Source organism: Pan troglodytes, chromosome 16 (assembly GCF_028858775.2).
Source record: "Pan troglodytes isolate AG18354 chromosome 16, NHGRI_mPanTro3-v2.0_pri, whole genome shotgun sequence".
In the NCBI taxonomy this organism is placed as follows: domain Eukaryota; kingdom Metazoa; phylum Chordata; class Mammalia; order Primates; family Hominidae; genus Pan; species Pan troglodytes.
Window position 1 is genome coordinate 42417171 of NC_072414.2, and position 22542 is coordinate 42439712.

At 40.7% G+C, this 22542-nt stretch overlaps 1 protein-coding gene across 14 annotated transcripts in view; it reads left to right on the forward strand.

The window, feature by feature from the left end:
• Window positions 1-2971: 2971 nt before the first annotated feature.
• The window catches only part of USP8 (ubiquitin specific peptidase 8), a 76205-nt gene continuing 56634 nt past the window's right edge, over window positions 2972-22542 (forward strand). For 2 of the 14 annotated variants that reach the window (XM_016928213.4, XM_063794934.1), the window contains exons 1-4: window positions 3776-3943; window positions 11817-11978; window positions 18530-18698; window positions 20867-21011. In XM_016928213.4, coding sequence (XP_016783702.1) covers window positions 18595-18698; window positions 20867-21011 — 249 coding nt within the window. In that variant the 5' untranslated portion in view covers window positions 3776-3943; window positions 11817-11978; window positions 18530-18594. Of the gene's footprint in view, window positions 4084-11816; window positions 11979-18529; window positions 18699-20866; window positions 21012-22542 lie in introns of all 14 variants that reach the window. The other 12 variants (XM_016928211.4, XM_063794935.1, XM_016928214.4 and 9 more) reach the window with 9 other exon arrangements.

Sequence of the window (22542 nt, forward strand, 5' to 3'; positions counted from 1 at the left end):
AGTTGTTTAAGGAAAAGACTTCACAGAGAACAGGGCAGAGAGTAACACAATATCTGATTTCCAAAAAATTCAATCAAACTTTGATATGGATTTGGTCAAATCATTGCTTAATGGCCTCCTTAACATTATTATTAAACTGATTTATATAATTTGCTTTTTACTAATCAAATACGTTGTTTTAAATCTTAATTATTTTTTATTATAAAAGTAATACACATTCAGTGTAACAAGTTCAAATAATCTCTCAGGTGGATAAAATATGGACGTCCACCACACTGTACCTACCAAGATGCCCATACCCCAAAGATGATTGCTGTTAAACATTTAGAGTGCCTTTCCCGACTTTTTTGTCTAAGCACCTTTAAAAACCAATACTTTTGGTTTTCAGTGATAGCTCTGAATCCCCTTTAGGTATAGAGTGTGGGAAATTATATTTCTGCAGCAAACTCAGGCTCTGCAACATCAAGTGTGGATTCACTGGAAATTATTTGAAGTAACACTTAGAGATCATAGTAGCCAAAAAATGTTGGGAAATGAAAAAGGGGTTTTTAAAAATTAATTATCATTATTATTATTTTTTTCAAAGAGACAGGGTCTTCACTCCATCACCCAGGATGGAGTTCAGTGGCGGAATTACAGCTCACTGAAGCCTCAAACTCCTGGGTGCAACCAATCCTCCTGCCTCAGCCTCCCAAGTAGCTTGGACTGCAGGCATGCACCAGTTGTGCCAGGCTAATTTTTTAATATTTTGTAGGGATAGGGTCTTGCTATGTTGCCCAGGCTGATCTCAAACTCCTGACCTCAAGCTATCCACGCACCTCAGCCTCCCATAGTGCTGGGATTACAGGAGTGAGCTCCCACACCCAGCCGAAAAAGGTTTTTGTGGAGGGAGTATGATCAGGAGAAAAATCATGGAATGTGCTCGAAAGAGATCTGAAGGGCCATGGAAGTCAAAAGGTTGAACTCCATAGAACAAAACATGAAGTATGGAAAGATTCTTTAAAAAACACTTGACTTTGGAACAAAATCCAAATTATTCCCATGATTTCATTCTTTGACATTATGTTCATTTTGGTTATCTTACTCTTTTCTCAGAATTCCTCTTTAACAGAGAATTATCTAAAAGCCCCTGGCTAAGTTAATGCTTATGACTATGGTCACAAATGGATGGCTTGGATTTTATTTGTTTTGCAGTGTTTGTAAATTTTTTTATGTATACTGTTGTCAACTAACATAATCCGTATGCATATGGGTTATATATATATATATATATTCCCCAAATTTAAAAACCAGTTTGGAGATTTTTCCCACACACAGAAAATCAGAAAATTGGCAATACTCTGCCCCATTACCACATGGCAACAATGTAGACAGGCCATGAGTTCTCCACATGGCCCTAATCCCCACCACTCTTAAACAAATCTAATCAGTTGTATGTATATTATATATGTATATTGCTGTGCTTCTCCTTCCTGCCTGACCCTGGAAGACCCCTGTCTCAGTCTCTCTCAACATGTCTGAAGGACTCGAGAGCAGGTGTCAAAGGTGAAGGCCCTCATCTGGATTTAATGTCCTGGACCTTGAAACAGCAGCTAGTGTTTTGAGCTCTAAGCTAACACTTTGGACTTTCTTTTTTTTTTTTCGAGATGGAGTCTTGCTCTGTCGCCCAGGCTGGAGTGCAGTGGCACCATCTCGGCTCACTGCAAGCTCCACCTCTCGGGTTCACGCCATTCTCCTGCCTCAGCCTCCCCAGTAGCTGGGACTACAGGCGCCCTCCACCACGCCTGGCTAATTTTTTGTATTTTTAGCAGAGATGGGGTTTCACCGTGTTAGCCAGGATGGTCTCGATCTCCTGACCTCGTGATCCGCCCGCCTTGGCCTCCCAAAGTGCTGGTATTACAGGCGTGAACCACCGCGCCTGGCCACACTTTGGACTTTCAGTCATGTTTTCTTTCCCCAATGAAATAGAAAAGTTTTATTTCAAAGAGGAAAAGGGTGCAACAGCTGCAACATACATAAAACCTATTTCGTTTTACTTGGGAGTGGGAATCAGGAAACCTGGGTTCTGTTTTTGACTTAGTTTGGATAAAGAAGGGTAGTTAAGCTGTCCTTATGTCTCTTACCAAATGGAGAAAATACTGCTGTAGTTCACAGCAATTTGGGGAGTTTTAGATTCTATGGAAAATGGAAATCCTATTTGTAACTTAGATTTTTTCTTTGGAGAAGGAGTCTCGCTCTGTTGCCCAGGCTGGAGTGCAGTGGCACGATCTCGGCTCACTGCAACCTCCACCTCCCAGGTTCAAGCGATTCACTGACTCAGCCTCCTCAGTAGCTGGGATTACAGGCACGCGCCACCACGCCCAGCTAATGTTTGTATTTTTAGTAGAGACGAGTTTTCGCCATTTTGGCCAGGCTGGTCTCAAACTCCTGACCTCAAGTGATCTGCCCACCTTGGCCTCCCAAAGTGCTGGGATTACAGGCGTGAGCTACCGCGCCTGGTCCAATTTTTAAATTTTTGTTTTGTAGAGATGAGGGTCTCCCTTTGTTGTTCAAGCTGGTCTCTGTCTCTTGGGATCAAGGGATCCTCCTGCCTCAGCCTCCCAAAGTGCTGGGATTACAGGCCTGGGCCACTGCAACTGGCCTTCATCACAAATTCATTGAACACACTTTCTTTATTTTATCCTTTTTTATTTTTAAAAATTTTTATTTCAGTAGTTTTGGAGGAACAGGTTGCATGGAAAAGTTCTTTAGTGGTCATTTCTGAGATTTTGGTGCACCCATCACCCGAGCAGTGTACACTGTACCATGTGGCACACACTTTCACTTAAAGCATTTACTAGACCTCGCTAGCCAGATTTCCCATCCCTGAGACACCTGGAGTGTTCCTGAGGACTTAGTGACTATTGCCTAAAGCTCCACCCAAGTCAATTTTATGTTTACAGGCAACCGGAGCATCCAATCACCTTTCTCTAAGAGAGTACAAAGATCAGCTCGCGAGAAAGTTCAGACGTCTCATTTCGTTTCTATTAGACGGGCCCTTCGCCCAACCAGACGGAGTCTTGCTCTGCTGCCCAGGCTGGAGTGCAGTAGCGCGATCTCGGCTCATTGCAACCTTCGCTCCCCGGGTTTAAGCAATTCTCCTGCCTCAGCCACTGGAGTAGCTAGGATTACAGGCGCACGCCACCACGCCAAGCTAATTTTTTGTATTCTTAATAGAGACGGGGGTTTCACCATGTTGGCCAGGCTGGTCTCGAACTCCTGACCTCATCATTTGCCCGCCTCGGCCTCCCAAAGCGCTGGGATTACAGGCGTGAGCCACCGCGCCCAGCCTCGCCGGGGCCTTTTAAGTGACGTTAAAAATTGTACATAAAATATGTTTTAGGATAATACTTGTTTTTCTTTGACCAAAGGCTTGGCTTCAGAGAATGTTTAGCCAGAAATAGAGGGGCGTTAAATCCCCTTTTAAGTTTTTTCTAATTTCCAATCTGAGGAGGAAAATAACGTAGTAAAGGGACGCAAGAGCAACCTTGCTTCTTCCACAACAAGGCCCAGGCGCCGCCTTGCAACCCGGAAATGCAGGGTGCAGTGCGGTGGGTAAGGGACCGGCCAACTATGTTGACCCGACTCAGAGAAACCCCGCCCTTGCCGCCACCGCCCACCCATAACGTCCTCCTCGACCCTCCCTCGACCATCCCTCGCCCCGCGGCCCTCACCGAAAGGGGGTGGGCGGTGGAAGAGAGAGGAGTCAAGGGAGCGCACGCGAAGCCCCGCCCCTGCCGTGACGTCTGGAGACGCGACGCGTCGCCTCGCAATGCAAATCGGGAAAAGGGGATGAGCTGGGCTGGCTTCCGTTCTGGTAGCCAAGGCTAATTCTCCCTCGAGTTCTTGGGAGATGGGCATTTGGCGAGAAGGCTGGCGTTAGTGAAGCGCGCCCGGCGTCACGGTGAGTGCGGGTCTTGGGCCCTAGCACCTGTTCTCTGGGAAGTCGTCCGCTGTGAACGATGAACGCCTTTCCTTCCACCAGCTGCTGGTTACCCCGGAGACAAGCTCTGTCCGCGGAGAGGAGTGGGACAACTCCTAAAGGTAGAATCAGCTTGTGGAGAGGAAAGGCCCAACCTTGAGTCTTTTACGCCATCTACCTAGGATTGCCAAGCGAGTTTCATGTGGTTTTTTGGTTTTAAAAGGTGGCTTTGACCAATCTTCCGTTCTCTTGGACACTTATACCCGACTTTGACCTCTTTCCTCTTGCTTCCGGTTTTTTTTTTTTTTTTCTGCAATCTGCCTACAATCCCAGGCCTTACTACAGCTCCTAAAACTGTTTCCCAGTTTCTCCTCTTCCCCAGTCACACTTGATTTTAGTGAAGTTTGAGTTTAAAGACCCTATAAGCTTGTCAGAGTTAAAACTATGACTTCCTCAAATAGAAGATTTTTTTTTTTTCCCCTAAAAAGTGCCTTCCATCCTAGAGTTGTGGGACAAGTTAATTTCACCGCCACTCCACCTTGGAAATTATCCGAATCCTTACTTGCAGTGATGTGCATTTATATATAAAGCTGCAGACCACCCTCCTGGGTTTATTTCTTGCCTCCAGTTCATTCTGTGACCTTGAACAAGTCACTTAATCACTAACAAAAAATTTACCTGACACGGAGGTGTTGCAGAGCCTAAGGAATTTAGTATTTGTTAAGAGACCTGAGGGTTTCAGATGAAAGGGATTTATATCTAAAGGATGTTACCTTTTCTGAATCTGCAAAGCATCGTTAGTTTTGTAAATATCTTGCTGCAGCCATTAAAAATGCCAAGTGGTATTTGTTAAGGAAGTATTCCTGTTTTAGGCTTGCTCTGCTGCGGCTTTGCTATGTAAGCAGATTTTGCATTTCAGCCGATTCTGTTTAAGATTCGTTGGTGAATGTCATTCATGATGGATTTGGGTAGTTTCTTCTTACAGCATATCCCTGGACCATTAAGCATATCTGGAAGGTGATATCGGTTGTGTTATGTCTTTATCATGTTGATATGGCTGCTTTGAAATATGTATTCCTTTTCTTGTGACACATTGGGTGCATCTTTAATATTAGTGAAGACCCTGTAGTAGTTAAAAAAAAAATACACCTCTCATTAATGAAATTTTGCACATAGACATCTGTTTTTTTAAGAAAACAATGTATAAGAAAAACTAACAAAAATGTTTTAAAGGTGCCTTTTTTAGCATTTCGTTTTTTAATATATTTACTTGGACTTTAATCTTTATGGGCATTTGTTTATTAATGTGGACGTGGCTGGGCGCAGTGGCTCACATCTGTAATCCTAGCACTTTGGGAGGCGGAGGTGGGCGGATCACTGAGGTCAGGAGTTTGAGATCAGCCTGGCCAACATGGCGAAACCCGGTCTCTACTAAAAATACAAAATTAGCTGGGCGTGGTGGTGCACGCCTGTAATCCCAGCTACTCCGGAGGCTGAGGCAGGAGAATCGCTTGAACCTGGAAAGCGAAGGTTGCAGTGAGCCGAGATTGCGCCATTGCACTCCAGCCTGGGTGACAAGAGCAAAACTCCGTCTCAAAAAATAAAAAATAAAAAGCGTGGACATAATGGAAAATAATCAAAATGACTTTTGGGTAAGACAGTTGGAAAATAAAGCCAGTACATTAAATTTTTTTCATAAGTCTAGCGCTATATTACGAACTTTTCTCCATGAAAATGCACTCATATTTATGGTAGTGAAAGGAAAAAAATGTCTTCAGGTATGTGTTGCTAATAAAATTAGATATAATTAAGGAAACATTTAAAAAATACCTTGTTGTTGTCCCAGTTACCTATTGCTGCATAACAAATCACTCCAAAACATAGTGACTTAAAACTGTAATTTAGTATCTCTCCTGTTTCTCTGGCCTGCCTGGACTTAGCTAAGTGGTTTTCACCTAGAGTTTAATGCGTTTGTATTCAGATAAGCAGCTGAGTTTGGAGTCAACCGAGAGCTCAGCTGGTCTGGACATCCAAAATGGCTAATTCACGTGAAGGCATTTGATGTTGGCTAGGAGTTCAGCTGGAAATGTCAACTGGAATGCCCACACATAGCCTCTTCACGTGACTTGAACTTTTGACTTGAACAGTATGGCGGCTAGGTTCCGAGAATACATGTTTGAGGAGTCAGGAAATAGAAGCTGCCAGTCTCCCAAAAAGCCTGAGCCCAGAAATTGACACAATATTACTTCCAACATACTCTGTTGATTAGAGCAAAGACCAGCGTACAACCCTCACCTTTGAAAGGAAAAATGTCAAAGAATTTGTGGCCATGCTTTGCCTACTATAATTTTGATGACAAAGTTGTATTGGACTCTTGTTTGCATTTATATAGCAGATGAAGAATCAGGTACAGTTCCAATTTCCAGTTTCTTTCTTTCTTCTTCTTCTTCTTTTTTTTTTTTGAGATGGAGTCTTGCTCTGTTGCCAGCCTGGAGTGCAGTGTACGATCTCAGCTCACTGCAACCTCTGCCTCCTGGGTTCACGCCATTCTCCTGCCTCAGCCTCCCGAGTAGCATGTCACCAAGCCCAGCTAATTTTTGTATTTTTAGTAGAGATGGGGTTTCACCATGTTGGCCAGGATGATCTTGATCTCTTGACCTGTGATCCACCTGCCTCAACCTCCGAAAGTGCTGGGATTACAGGCGTGAGCCACCGCGCCTGACCCATTTCCAATTTCTTTAACCGTAGTGCTTTATGTTTTAATGGCATATTACAGTTTTCAAAGCATGTTTTTGTATATTTTTTCACTTGATACCTATGGTCACCCTATAGAAGCAGACAAATAGTTCCTATTTCATTTTGCAGATGAAAGTAAACTGAAGAGTGGTGGTGGTGGTATTGGGAGTGATTTACGGAATTTGTTCAAAGTCATATGATTAATAAATGGAAAGTAAGGCCTGCAACAGTTCCATAATATTAAATTTATTAGTACTGAATGATGAAATATTATATTAAACTTATTTGGAATTCTACATTTATAGCCGTACTAATTTTTTTTTTTTTTTTTTTTTGAGACGGAGTCTTGCTCTGTCTTCTAGGCTGGAGTGCAGTGGTGTGTTCTCGGCTCACTGAAATGTCCGCCTCCTGGGTTTAAGCAATTCTGCTTCAGCCTCCCGAGTAGCTGGGACTATAGGCACCTGCCACCATGCCCGGCTAATTTTTGTATTTTAGTAGAGATGGGGTTTTGCCATGTTGGCCAGGCTGGTCTTGAACTCCTGACCTCAGGTGATCTGCCCGCCTCAGCCTCCCAAAGTGCTGGGATTATAGCCGTGAGCCACCATACCTGGCCCTTTTTTTTTTAAACTGAGACAAGGTCTTGCTCTGTCACCCAGGCTGGAGTGCAGTGGCATGACCTTGGCTCACTGTAACCTCTGCTTCCTGGGCTCAAGTGATCCTCCTGCCTCAGCCTCCCAAGTAGCTAGGACTGCAGGCACACGCCAGCACACCTGACTAATACCATACTAATTCAAGTAAAACAGTTCTCATGTATAGTGAATAAGGCTTAACTAAGTCTTGTCTCTTTTGACTAACACATTACAATTTAGTTTTTTGTTTGTTTGTTTTTGAGAGGGAGTCTTGCTCTGTCACCTAGGCTGGATGCAGTGGCATGATCTCGGCTCACTGCACCCTCCGTCTGATGGGTTCAAGCAATTCTCCTGCCTCAGCCTCCCAAGTAGCTGGGACCACAGGCACATGCCGCCACGCCCAGCTAATTTTTTGTGTTTTAGTAGAGATGGGGTTTCACTGTGTTGCCCAGGCTGGTCACGAACTCCTGAGCTCAGGCAATCCACCTGCCTTGGCCTCCCAAAGTGCTGGGATTACAGGCGTTAGCCACCACGCCGGGCCTACAATTTAGTTTTTAATAATGCAGCAGTCTTCCTCTTATCTGCAGGGGATATGTTTCAAGACCTCCAATGAATGCCTGAAACCACAGATAGTACTGAACCCTATATATACTATGTTTTCCCTATATATACATTTTTATAATAAAGTTTAACTTATAAATTAGTAACAAGAGATTAACAACAATAACTAATAATAAAATAGAATAATTACAACAATATAGTGTAATAAAAGTTATGCCCTGTGGCCATAACTTGTGCAACTTGAGGTGTGACAGCAAAACTAGCACAAATTTCTTTTTCCTTCATAATTTTGCAGATAAAAGATCTTACCATAGATCTTAGCAACCTCAGCATGAGGTTTTTGGGTTTTTTTCTTATTAGGTTGAGAACTTTCACCTTTTTGCTTAAAGGAAGCAGTTTACAACTTCTTTTTGACATATGTGAATCTCTGCTTTTACACTTTGAAGCCATGATTAAGTAAAATGAGGGTTACTTGAACACAAGCACTGTAATACTGCTATAGTCAGTCTGGTAACTGAGACGGCCACTTAGTGATTAACAGGCAGGTAGCATCTACAGTGTGGATACACTGGACAAAGGGATGATTCATGTCACAGACTGGGCGAAGTGAGGTGGTGCACAATTTAAAACTTATGAATTGTTTATTTCTGGAATTTTTTATTTAATATTCTTGGACTGTGGTTGACTGTAAGTAGCTGAAACCATGGAAAGCGAAACCATGGATAAGGGGGGACTACTACACTAAATTCTGAAACATACCAATAATGGTGTAAACCCACATGTCTTTTTAATAGAGTAAAATGAAATAATTACACATCATAATACCAATTTCAGAACAAGAGTTATGGGCATAAGCATCCTGGAGGTGTTTTTTTTTTTTTTTTTTTTTTTTTGGAGGTGTTATTTTAATTTCTCAATTACAGAGTTTTAAAAATGAAAATGATTTTTTAAAATTTTGGTAGGTTGAATGATTTAAGATGCTGATTTCAGCTGGAAACAAATTGTTGCCTTCATATTATTTTGTTGCTTCTAGCAACATGTTTATATTCATTCTTATATTGATGGTTCCCAGTCTTGACTGGTGTTAGAATTCATTTGGGAAGCTTTTTAAAAATACCTATGTGGGCAAGGCGAGGTTGGCTCATGCCTGTAATCTCAGCACTTTGGGAGACCTAGGCAGGAGGATCACTTGAGCCCAAGAGTTTGATACTAGCCTGGACAACATAGTGAGACTCTGTATTTTTTTAAATATATAAATAAGAAAATAAATAAATACCTGTGTGTATGTCTCATCCATAGAGATTCTGATTTAATTGTTTAGGAGTGGGATCTGAGCATCAATATTTTTGTAAAGTTCTCTAGGTAACTGATTCTAACATACAGCTGGGATTGAGAACTATGTTTTTGGTGCATGTTAAGTATGATCTGGCTCCCTACTTAATGATTTTGCATCTGTTAAAAAATTAATGAGGGAGAAGACAAAAGAAATGGATTAAAGTTATAAATGTAGATAGACATCTATTCTGGAAAACAGTTACCCTTTTGTTAGTTTCTGGGAATGGTCCTTAATAAAACAAACAGACATTGGCCTGGTTTGCTAAGTGCCTATATCACAGCATTAAGCCATACTTTACTTTGTTACTGTTATGTACTTATCTTTCATTTTAAGAGGCAGAAACTTTATTAAGAGTTGTATTTTTTTAGTATCCCCTGTATCACAACACTGCACCTTGTGTATAGTAGGTATCTATTGTTTACCTAATTGAAGCCAGTTTAGACAGTCACTCTTTAGAACTAGGGCTAGTTCAGCTCCTTGGGAGGCTGAGGCAAGAGAATCGCTTGAACCTGGGAGGTGGAGGTTTTGGTGAGCCAAGATTGCGCCACTGCTCTCCAGCCTGGACAGCAGAGTGAGACGTCATCTCAAAAAAATAAAGAACTAGGGCTAGTTTATTCTTTTCTTTTTTTTTTTTTTTTTTCTCATGGCATTCTAAGACTCCCCCAATTAGACAGGGTCTCCCTCTATTGCTCAGGCTGGAGTGCAATGGTGTAATCATGGTTCATTGCAAGCTCAACCTCCCAGGCTCAAGGAAGGCCTCAGCCTTCTGAGAAGCTGGGACCACAGGCGCATGCCACCATGCCCTGCTAATTTTTTTTTTTTTTTTTTTTTGTAGTGATGAGGTCTCACTGTGTTGCCCAGCAGTTCACCAAATCCTAGATAACATAATTTTGGTGTCAATACTTAATTATCTTCCAAAACAATAGGGATTATCAAAGTCAACATTGATGCCTTATTAGTTGATAAACAGATTTAATATCTGTCTGCTCTCACATATAACTGATTTCTAGTTAATATTTACATCTTAAGATGTTCCTTTAGCATACACTCAACATTTTCCACATCGAATTACCTACTTTGCTGTAAACCAGTGGTTCTTGTTGGGGGTAATTTTGCCTTCCAGGACACATTCGGCAATGACTGTAGACAGTTTTGGTTGTTACAACTGGAAGGGAAGGATGATAGTAAACTGGCGTCTAGTAGAGGTTAGGGATGCTGCTAAACATCCTGCAGTGCACATTGCACAGAGCAGCCTCTCACAACAAATGTTTATCTGGTCCAAAATGTGAGTGATGGCAAGGTTGAGAAACGCTGCTGTAAACTGATCAGTTTTAAACTGCAGTATTACTTTTTTTGTTAATAGCACTACTGCTCTTCATATTTTGCAGGGTACAGTGTGTGTGCCTCTGTGTGTGTGTGTGTGTGTGTGTGTGTGTGTGTGTGTGTAAGCAAGAGAAAATACTGTTTCGATCAACCAGTTACCAAAGCATATTTCTACCATTTTGTGTTCTTTTCTGCAGTGACCTTGTAGTTACTCTTTTCCATAGTATCATTCCCTTGTTCTCATCTCCTTTCAATCTTACGTACATATCCCTAATTTGACCATCTTGAGATAATATTTTTCCCATCAGGAACTGGCTTTTATTGCCTGCTGAATCAAATATAAAGAATTCTGGATGGCTTCAAAAGTCTTCCATAATGTGACTCCATCTCCTACATAATATAATTTAGTTATTCTTGTTAGTCAACATTTTTTTTTCCTTTTAGTTAAATTCAGCTGACAGGGAGAAACATTTATTAAAGTGGTGACTATGTGAGGACTATTGAGATAGGTGCCAGGGATCCAAAGACATGTCAACATTTTCCCTCTATCCGATTGATTATTTCCCAATAACTTCTGTAATATTCCTTATTATTACTATTTTTTCCGAGATGGAGTTTCACTCTTGTTGCCCAGGCTGGAGTGCAGTGGCGCGATCTTGGCTCACTGCAACCTCTGCCCCCTGGGTTTAAGAGATTCTCCTGCTTCAGCTTCCTGAGTAGGTGGAATTACAGGCGTCCACCACCACGCCCAGCTAATTTTGTATTTTTAGTAGAGATGGGGTTTCTCCATATTGGTCAGGCTGGTCTTGAACTCCTGACCTCAGGTGATCTGCCTGCCTCAGCCTCCCAAAGTGCTGGGATTACAGGTGTGAGCCACCATGCCCAGCCAGATGTCCTCCTTTCTTACCCTGTTCTTAGCTAAATTCTGTCCTCAAGGCCAGTTTCTCTCTCTCATCACATCATCATGAGCACTGCGTGTGTATGAGGATTTTAAAGCCTTATAGTAATTGTCTGTTGATCCCATTACTGTATTTAAGGAATGATATAGATCACAAGCATTGTAGGATTCACATGAAGAAACAAATTCCAAGAACTGGGACCATAAAGGATGGAAGAGATGGAACTTAAGTTTGTTTCTTCTTGTAGCTGAGACCTCAGATGTGCGCCACTACGCCCAGCTAATTTTTAAATTTTTTGTAAAATTTTTTGTCTTTACTTTGTTGCCCACTTTGTTGGCTACCCACCATTTCTCCCTATCTCTGCCCTTTAGGCAACAACAATACTCAACATAAATATCTGTTCTTGAACTCCTGGGCTCAAGCAGTCCTCCCACCTCAGTCTCCCAGAGTGTTGGGATTACAGCTGTGAGGCACCACGCCCAGTCAGTGCACTGCTTTTTGCATGGAGAAAGTCTTGCTGCTACTTTAAAAAGGTCAGTGTGCTTAATTGATCTACATTCTGTCACAAACTTCTTATTTTATCACAAACTGATAACAAACAGTTCCCCAATCAGCACTGGTCATTGGACCATACTTGGAGTTACATTGCTGTAGTGTGAGACTTTCATACTTTTTTTTAAATTGTCACCTATATTAAGAAATACATTTTACATTTTCATCCAGTGTTATATCATATACACATGTACATAACTGAAACAATTTTACGAAGCAGTACCTAACCTTACTATGTGTGACATAGTCTGATGTTTGCTATTTTTTTAATGCTGATCATGACCTTCTAATGGATTTTAAAAACACTGCCCTCAAGCATTTAGCACAGTGCTAGAGACATAGTAGTTGCTCAGAAAATACCATACATTTTAGCAGTGATTAAATCTTGAGAGGGTTGAGCCTTCTTAATACTTGAGGATTACTTTAAAATGTTATTTCATTGGCCGGGCACGATGGCTCACGCCTGTAATCCCACCACTTTGGGAGGCTGAGGCAGGCGGATCACCTGAGGTCAGGAGTTCGAGACCAGCCTGGCCAACATGGAGAAACCCTGTCTCTACTAAAATACAAAAATTAGTGGGGCATGGTGGCGGGGCGCCTGTAATTTCAGTTACTCGGGAGGCTGAGGCTGCTTGAATCTGGGAAGTGGAGGTTGCAGTGAGCCAAGTTCATGCCACTGCACTCCAGCTTGGGCAACAGAGTGAGACTCCGTCTCCAAAAAAAAAAAAAAGTTATTTAATCAATACTTAGTTGTTTGTGGCACCTTATACAGAACGAGTGTAGAGTGGATTATGAGATTTAAGACAGCGAGAAGATACTTATGTTGAGTATTGTTGCTGCCTAAGGGCAGAAATAGAGAGAGATGGTGGGTGACCAACAAAGACAACTTTTGCTTTCCTTTCAATGTTGCCAAAGACCTTAGGAGTGGCTGGTGTGAATCCCTGCTTAAAATCAGGACCAGTTTGAATGACTGCAAACCTCAATTTTCACTTTTTACCTTTTAGTCTTCACTTTGTGGTTCCAGTCATCTAATCCCTACTCTTTGTCTTAGAAAGGAGCAGAAGGATGTCAGAGAAAGAACATTTTCTCTTTATTTATTTATTTATTTTTGAGATGGATTCTCTGTTGCCCAGGCTGCAGTGCAGTGGCGCGATCTCAGCTCACTGCAAGCTCCACCTCCCAGGTTCGTGCCATTCTCCTGCCTCAGCCTCCTGAGTAGCTGGGACTACAGGTGCCCGCCACCGTGCCCGGCTAATTTTTTGTCTTTTTAGTAGAGACGGGGTTTCACCGTGTTAGCCAGGATAGTCTCGATCTCCTGACCTCGTGATCCGCCCGCCTTGGCCTCCCAAAATGTTGGGATTACAGGCGTGAGCCACTGTGCACGGCCGCATTTTCTCTTTGTTAACTCATTTTCAACACTTTTGGGTTTCACTTTTGGAGCACTGCTGTTTGACTAAGGCTGAAGTTCTTTATCTTTGTCAGGTTTACACATCTTAAGAATTTTTATTTTTTGTTGTTAGAAGCATGTTAATTTTTCTTGCATATACTTAGTTATTTTTTTTCACTTGCAATCCTTTTTGAAGCATAAGGTGTTTTGTTTTGTTTTGTTTTGTTTTGTTTTGTTTTGTTTTAAAAGACAGAGTCTTGCTCTGTCGCCCAGACTCCGCTCACTGCAATCTTCACCTCCTGGGTTCAAGCGATTTTTCTGCCTCAGCCTCCTGAATAGCTGGGATTACAGGTGTGCGCCACCACGTCCGGCTAATTTTTGTATTTTTAGTAGAGATGAGGTTTCACCATGTTGGCCAGGCTGGTCTCAAACTCCCGACCTCAAGCAGTCCACCTGCCTCGGCCTCCCAAAGTGCTAGGATTACAGGCCTGAGCCACCGCGCCCGGCTGCATTTTCTCTTTGTTAACTCATTTTCAACACTTTTGGATTTCACTTTTGGAGCACTGCTGTTTGACTAAGGCTGAAGTTCTTTATCTTTGTCAGGTTTACACGTCTTAAGAATTTTTATTTTTTGTTGTTAGAAGCACGTTAATTTTTCTTACATATACTTAGTTATTTTTTTTCACTTGCAATCCTTTTTGAAGCATAAGTTTTGCTTTGTTTTGTTTTGTTTTAAAGACAGAGTCTTGCTGTGTCGCCCAGGTTGAAGTGTAGTGGTGTAATCTCCACTCACTGCAACCTCCACCTCCTGGGTTCAAGTGATTTTTCTGCCTCAGCCTCCTGAATAGCTGGAATTACAGGCATGTGCCACCACCATGCCCGGCTAATTTTTGTATTTTTAATAGAGATGAGGTTCCACCATGTTGGCCAGGCTGGTCTCAAACTCCCAACCTCAAGCAATCCACCTGCCTTGGCCTCCCAAAGTGCTAGGATTACAGGTGTGAGCCACTGCACCCGGCCACATAAGATAATTTCAATGTGTTGTATCTTATGGTTTGTCCTAGATCTAAACAAATAAATTCTGCAAATTATTTGACTTTAATGAACACTTCTGTATAAGTATCAATGGGTTTGTTGTTGCTGCTGCTGTTTTATTTTTTTTAAACGATTGTAGCCAAAATAAGGCAATTGAGTTCATTCAGTCATTCTAGTCAATATATTTTATGTCAGTCTATTTTCAGATTTCTTTAATGGCAAAATGCAGCAGAATGACTTATCAAAAATGTAACATGTTAAATTCACATAGATTGAGGTTGGATACACAGTCAGCCTTCTGTATCTGTGAATTCAACCAATGGCCGATTGGAAATATTTTAAAAAAAAATTGGATCTGTACTGAACCATGTACAGAGTTTTTTCTTGTCATTATTCCCTAACCAATACAATGTAACAACTGTTTATATAACATTTACATTGTATTAGGTATTATAAGTAATCTTGAGATGATTTAAAGTAAGGTTATATGCAAATCTTACACCATTTTATATCAGGGATTTGAACATCTGCAGATTTTTGGTACTTGTGGGAAAAGTCCTGGAACCACTCTCCTACAGATACTGAGGAATTACTATATATGTTTTGCTTTCTCACTTGATGAGCGGAAAATACCCTTTACCTTCTGTTTGACTTCTGCAGAAACGTGTGTGATTGTAGAGGCTCAAATAGCAATTAAAACAATACTGAAAGTATTTTTAACACTAGGCATCCTTAAGTGACGGTATAACTTACATGATTTTGTTAATAAAAATAGAAACAACTATGGTTTTTAATGGACTTCAGACATTATCAGAGAAGATTGTTACTTATTTGAACTGTTTCCAAAAATCAAATGGGGACAGAAAAGGAAGCTTTTAAAAAGTACAGTCTTTCTCCTAGAAACCCTTCCTAAAATCTTTGGTGACATCGTAATCTTATCCCTGTACTTTCCCTCCTTGTGTCTAATCATTTGCCAAGTCCTGTCATTCTACCTTTGCAGTGTCTCTTATTATATCTGCTTCCTCTATTCCATCTCTACTGCCCTAGTTCTGACCTTCGTCATCTTTCCCTAGGATCATTATAATAGATAACTAGTGTTTTCCCTATCTAGTTTGTCACTTACCGCCTAACTTTATACTCTTCTTAGTTTTAATCACTTACCTCCCTACTTCAAAACCCTGCTACCTTTAGAAAACAAAGTAAATGCTTTAGTAACATTCAAGGCCCTCCCCGTTCCCTGTTCCAAGTCTATTTTTTTTTCCACTGCCATGTAGATCTTTGTTCATTCTATGTAGTGGCTAATTCCTAAAGATGTTCTTTACTTTCTTTTCTTCATCCTGCTTTTCATCTCTTTGAAAAACCTTCCCCCACCAAGACTCAAGTCAAATGTTGTCTCTTTGATGATGACTTCCAAGATCCTTCTAGTCATACTTAATCTTCTCTCTTAATTTTTCTTATACTGTAATATTTGTAACTCTATAGTTTGATATCATACTATGCTGTATTACTACTGCTTAAAACTTTCTCTTCCACATTAGTTTTTTAAACTTTGTTGGTTTTTTTGTTTTGTTTTTGAGACGGAATCTCACTTTGTTGCCCAGGCTAGAGTGCAGTGGTGCGATCTCGGCTCACTGCAACCTCACCTCCCGGGTTCAAGTGAGTCTCCTACTTCAGCCTCCTGAGTAGCTGGGATTACAGGTGCCTGACATCATGCCCAGCTAATTTTTTTTGTTTGTTTTTGTTTTTTGAGACAGTCTTGTTCTGTCACCCAGGCTGGAGTGCAGGGTGTGATCTCAGCTCACTGCAGCCTCCACCCACTGGGTTCAAGCAATTCTCCTGCCTTAGCCTCCCAAGTAGCTGGGATTACAGGCATGCACTACCATGCCTGGCTAATTTTTGTATTTTTAGTAGAGATAGGGTTTCACCATGTTGACCAGGCTGGACTTGAACTCATGACCTCAAGTGATCTGTCCGCTTTGGCCTCCCAAAGTGCTGGGATTACAGGTGTGAGCCACCATGCTCAGCCCCAATGTTCCAAGTCTTTTTTTTTTTTAATCAATATTTTTTTTAAATGTGTATTTTTTGTTACTTGCTTGTTTAACCCATAACTTCCTAACTTTTACATCTCTCTGGATACTCTTCATATTTATGTATGTTGCATTGCTTTACTCACGTTTGCGTTGTTATGCTCATATTATTTCTTTCCTTCCTTAAAACTTTAAGTACATTTCATATATTCTTTTATATGTTATAAAGCATGATACTAAAATGATCACCTGTGCACATACTACCCAATTTGAGAACTAGAACCTTGCTGTACCCCTGAAGCTCCTTATATGTATCTCCCTGATTACAACTCTCCCTCTCCCAAGAAATATAATGTTGCATTTAACATTTTCTGTCTTTCTTTATAGTTTTACCTCATTTATATCTTTAAGCAATATATTGTTCAATTCAATTTGATTTTTAAACTTTATATAGAGTATCATATTACACATATTCTTGGTTTTTCATTCAACATTGCGGGGGATGGGCAGAAGATGATGAGGTGAGAAGGCGGGCAGGGTATGTTTTCTGGTTAAACTATTTATTCTTGGAGAATCAGAGACCATATCTTATATACCCCTTTAATAACCTCTGTTTAACACGAGGCCTACTGTTGCAAGCTAAGTCTCCTGATGATTTGCACTGACATTGAAACATTGCTGTTGTCTCTATAAGTATGAGGAAACCCAGGGGAACCCTGTCATACTCTTTCCTCAATGGATGCTTTTAGCAAGTTTGATGAATTGTTGATGAATTAGATACCTCGCTAGAAGGACATATTTGATATCAGTTGATCCATTTGGGAGTGATAGTGTGGTCCAGAGACCTTATCTCCCCTATCACTACAGCTTTAGACACAGGACCCAGGGTGGATGGTAAAGTGTAGAAAATTATATATTGTAATTTTAATTTTAAATTACAATTTTAAAATTGTATATTAGATCGTTGTTTCTAAATGCATAGATCTGAAAGTACAAATTAAAGTGTTTGGTTCAACATGTGTTTATAGATACCTGGAGCAAGTATAGATAGAAAAAAAGTGAAAATGATAAAAATGCAATACTCAGAACAAAATGGTTTGGTGACTAAGGCAGTGGACTAATGTGCACAGGGTTAGAAGGGATGAGTACCAATAAATCACAAAGTATTAATATTTAATATAAAATGTTACTAGAATTAAAGCAAATTGGGGTGCTTTTGGAATTTTCATAGGTGAGCAGCAGCCTTCCCATCCCCTGCTCCAAGTTGTACTTTACTTAGCTTTTTAGGATTAGATGTTCATTGATGTCCATTTGTTTAATGATAGTGAACTGGTAGAATGAAGATTATTAAGAGATTGGAAAGAAGTAGCCAGACGTGGTGGCTTACGCCTGTAATCCCAGCACTTTGGGAGGCCAAGGCGGGTGGATCACTTAAGGCCAGGAGTTTGAGACCAGCCTGGCCAATATGACGAAACCCTGTATCTACTGAAAACACAAAAACTAGCTGGGGGCATGGTGGCGAACGCCTGGAATTCCAGCTACTTGGAGGCTTAGGTAGGAGGATTGCTTGAGCTCGGGAGGTGAAGGTTACAGTAAGCCGAGATTGTGCCATTGCACTACAGCCAGGGTGACAGGGTGAGACCCTATCTCAAATAAATAAATAAATAAATAAGAGGAAGAAATCACTTAAAAAAATAAATGGATATCATCAATGAGAAAAGAGAAATATTTCTAGATAAAAATTCCATCTACTTATGATCTAAACATTAATGCTATTTTAACAAAAGAAACATGTAAACGCTTTGATTATTCTTACTGCTAGTTCCTTTGACAGGTAAGATTCCCAACTCTTAAGGCAAAATGATACAAAAAGTAATTCATTTGGTTAATGAAAATTTGAAAAAAATTATTACATTCTTCACTCATATTCTGCATATCTTAAACTCCTGAAATAGATATTCTAAACAATTTAAAATTAACCCTGTTAGCAAAGGATATGGTTTAGGAATTTTTTTTTTTTAAACTGCTCACTTGTTTTATTGTGAATGAGGAAAATTAGTATAATTATTTGTATTTGTTTCAGGAAAGAACCACTTGTAAGGAAATATAGCATCCATTGTGAAAGTGGAAAAGTAAAGGTAATTCATCATGCCTGCTGTGGCTTCAGTTCCTAAAGAACTCTACCTCAGTTCTTCACTAAAAGACCTTAATAAGAAGACAGAAGTTAAACCAGAGAAAATAAGCACTAAGAGGTATGACGTATCCTTTGCTAGTTTGATTGAATCAAATATTAATTTTTAGTTCATTTCCATATTAAAGTTAGATGAATGTTAATTTAAAGTTTATTTGAAAAATAACACCATCACACGAATAAAATAGGACCTCCTTAGAGAAAGTCGTAATGTAATCGTAGCACAATACATATATATTCTGCTTATATGCATATTATCTACTCTCCAGACAGATCATACAGATATGATCTCTAGGTCATAAAGTTTAAGAGGCAAAGATTATGAGGCTTCTAAAAAAAATTTCAGCCAGAAGTCATTGTCTTTTCATAAAACGATACAAAAATAATTCCTTTTTGGCCGGGTGCGGTGGCTCACACTTGTAATCCCAGCATTTTGGGAGGCCAAGGTGGGCGGATCACCTAAGGTCAGGAGTTTGAGACAAGCCTGGCTAACATGGTGAAACCCCATTTCTACTAAAAATACAAAAAATTAGCCGGGCGTGGTGGCGCACATCTGTAATCCCAGCTACTCGGGAGGCTGAGGCAAGAGAATTGCTTGAACCCGGGAGGCGGAGGTTTCGGTGAGCCGAGATTGTGCCATTGCACTGCAGCTTGGGCAATAAGAGCGAAACTCTGTCTCAATAATAATAATAATAATAATAATAATTTTTTTTTTCCACTTTGGGAGGCCAAGGTGGGCGGATCACCTGAGGTCAGGAGTTCGATACCAGCCTCGGCAACATGGTGAAACCCCGTCTCTACTAAAAATACAAAAATTAACTTGGCATGGTGGCATAGGCCTATAATCCCAGCTAGTGGGGGGCTGAGGGATCCCTGAGTCCAGGAAGTGGAGGTTGCAGTGAGTCAAGATTGCACCAATGCACTCTATCCTGGGTGACAGAGTGAGACTCTGCCTCAAAATAAAATTAAAAAGATCTTTTGAAGGGCAGAAAGTAAGAGAGGGATTGGGCTATTTATCTTGCTAAGTTGGGAAGTTGATGAGGTGACAGAAAACAACTCTAACTCCTGTTGAATGATTTTCAGATGGGAAACAATGGGAAAGATAAAGCCACCTTTAGATAAGACAAGGTCAGGCCTCAGACAATTTATTCCTTTCTAGTAATGTCTGGTTTACCTCTAGCACTACCCTTATCCCAGAGGAAGTGGTATATGTAAGTTGGTTGTATCCAAACTTGCATCTAACTTTGTATCAGTTCTGAAGTAGTGGAACCTAAATAATGAAATTTGCTTTATCAAGATCAGTGGTCCCCAGCCTTTTTGGCACCAGGGACTGGTTTTGTGGAAGACAGTTTTTCAATGGACCAGGGTTAGGGAGGATAGTTTTGGGATGAGTCAAGTGCACTACATTTATTGTGCACTTTATTTCTATTATTATTACTCTGTAATGTATAATGAAATAATTATATAACTCACCATAATGTAGAACCAGTGGTATCCCTGAGCTTGTTTTCCTGCAACTGGACCATCACATCTGGGGGTGATGGTCGACAGTGACAGATCATCAGGCCTTAGATTCTCATAAAGAATGTGCAACCTTGGCTAGGCGCGGTGGCTCATGCCTGTAATCCGAGCACTTTGGGAGGCCGAGATGGGAGGATCACTTGAGGTCAGGAGTTCGAGACCAGCCTGACTAACATGGTGAAACCTCGTCTCTACTAAAACTACAAAAATTAGCCAGGCATGGTGGTACACTCCTGTAATCCCAGCTACTTGGGAGGCTGAGGCAGGAGAATCACTTGAATCCGGGAGGCGGAGGTTGCAGTGAGCCAAGATGGCACCATTGCACTCCAGCCTGGGCAAGAAGAGCTAGACCCCATCTCAAAAAAAAAAAAAAAGGAGTGCACAACCTAGATCCCTCACATGTGCAGTTCACAATAGGGTTCGTGCTCCTATGGGAATCTAATGCCACCATGATCTGACAGGAGGTGGAGCTCAGGTGATAATGCGAGCAATGGGGAGTGACTGTAAATACAGATGACACTTTGCTGGCTAACCCACCACTCATCGTCTGCTGTGCGTCCTGGTTCATAACAGGCCATGAACCAGTACCAATCTGTGGCCCTGGGGTTGGGGATCCCTGATAAAGATTATCTGTGGACTTTGTATATGACCTGTATTTTTTTCCCAGATGTCAATTGCTTTAATTATTATTTTTTCTCTAATTTTAAGTTATGTGCACAGTGCCCTGAAGATCTTTAAGACAGCAGAAGAATGCAGATTAGATCGTGATGAGGAAAGGGCCTATGTACTATATATGAAATACGTGACTGTTTATAATCTTATCAAAAAAAGACCTGATTTCAAGCAACAGCAGGTACCTTTTATTTTTGCATTGTTATTTCCTAAGTTATTTTGCATAATGGAGCTATTGATTTTTTTCTAAAAATTTTAAGTAATAATGAAATGTAGCTCAAATTATATGCAGCATGATCTCATGTAGATAGAAAAAGGGAACTAAAGATACAGTGTTATTATTTACAAATGTGTATAATGTGTGAACTCGTACACATTCTTGGATGTGCCATGGATTAGCACAAGTTTATAGCAACATACAGATTCATAATTTTTTTCTGAGGTAATTAATAATTGCCAGGTCAAGTAGGATTGAGTTTGCTCATTAAGTAAGAAAACATGACTGTGTTTTTTTTATAGTACTTTTATTGCGCTTTCTTAAGAGTCAAAGTTTAGTCTCTTGTTTTTATGTGACAGCTTTTTATATATGACTGACATTGTACCCATATTACAAATCTCAGTTTGCAAAATTGATACTGATCACTCCCTAAATCTTTTTTTTTTTTTTTTTTTTTTGAGACGGAGTTTCACTCTTGTTGTCCAGGCTGGAGTGCAGTGGCGTGATATCGGCTCACTGCAACCTGTCTCCTGGGTTCAAGCAATTCTCCTGCCTCAGCCTCCCAAGTAACTGGGATTACAGGCATGTGCCACCAAGCCTGGCTAATTTTGTATTTTTGGTAGAGATGGGGTTTCTCCATGTTGGTCAGGCTGGTCTCAAACTCCCAGCCTCAGTTGATCCGCCTGCCTCGGCCTCCCAAAGTGCTGGGATTAGAGGCATAAGCCTCTGCATCCAGCCCACTCACCAAATCTTTAAACTTCTTTTTGCTTTTAATCCTTTGAACAGGTGCTTGTCTTCCATTTGATTGAAGCCATGGATAGGGAGGGCAGGGGCAATATAAATGAATAGAAAAAATTGATGACTAGGATAAGTGTTGATAGAGAAAATAGATGTATTTCAATTGTATTAGAAACTAGCAAAAGAATGCTGGGCACGGTGGTTCACACCTGTAATCCCAGCACTTTAGGAGGCCAAGGTGGGTGGATCACCTGAGGTCAGGAGTTCGAGACCAGCCTGGCCAACATGGTGAAACCCCATCTCTACTAAAAGTAAAAAAAACTAGCTGGGCGTAGTGGCGGGCGCCTGTAATCCAAGCTGCTTGGGAGGCTGAGACAGGAGAACCACTTGAATCTGGGAGGCAGAGGTTGCAGTGAGCCGAGATTGCACCACTGAACTCCAGCTCCAGCCCAGGCGGGCGATAGACTCCATCTCAAAAAACAAACAAAAACAAACTAGCAAAAAAAGAATATGAAGAATGTAGAGGTTCATTAAACAAAAGTGAAGAATGTTGTGTTGCTGGGTTTACCTTTACTTAGAAACAATCTTATTACCTGTCAGTAGTAACAAAATACTGCCTATAGAATTTTCACCTGGTAGAGAAGCCACCCTCAATTAATAATGAGATTTTATTTTGTTCTCTGGTGGTAGAATTGGCTTCTATTGTTTAAATTGACTTACTGAAATAACAAAATTTCTTTTGTTCTTTGATGATCTT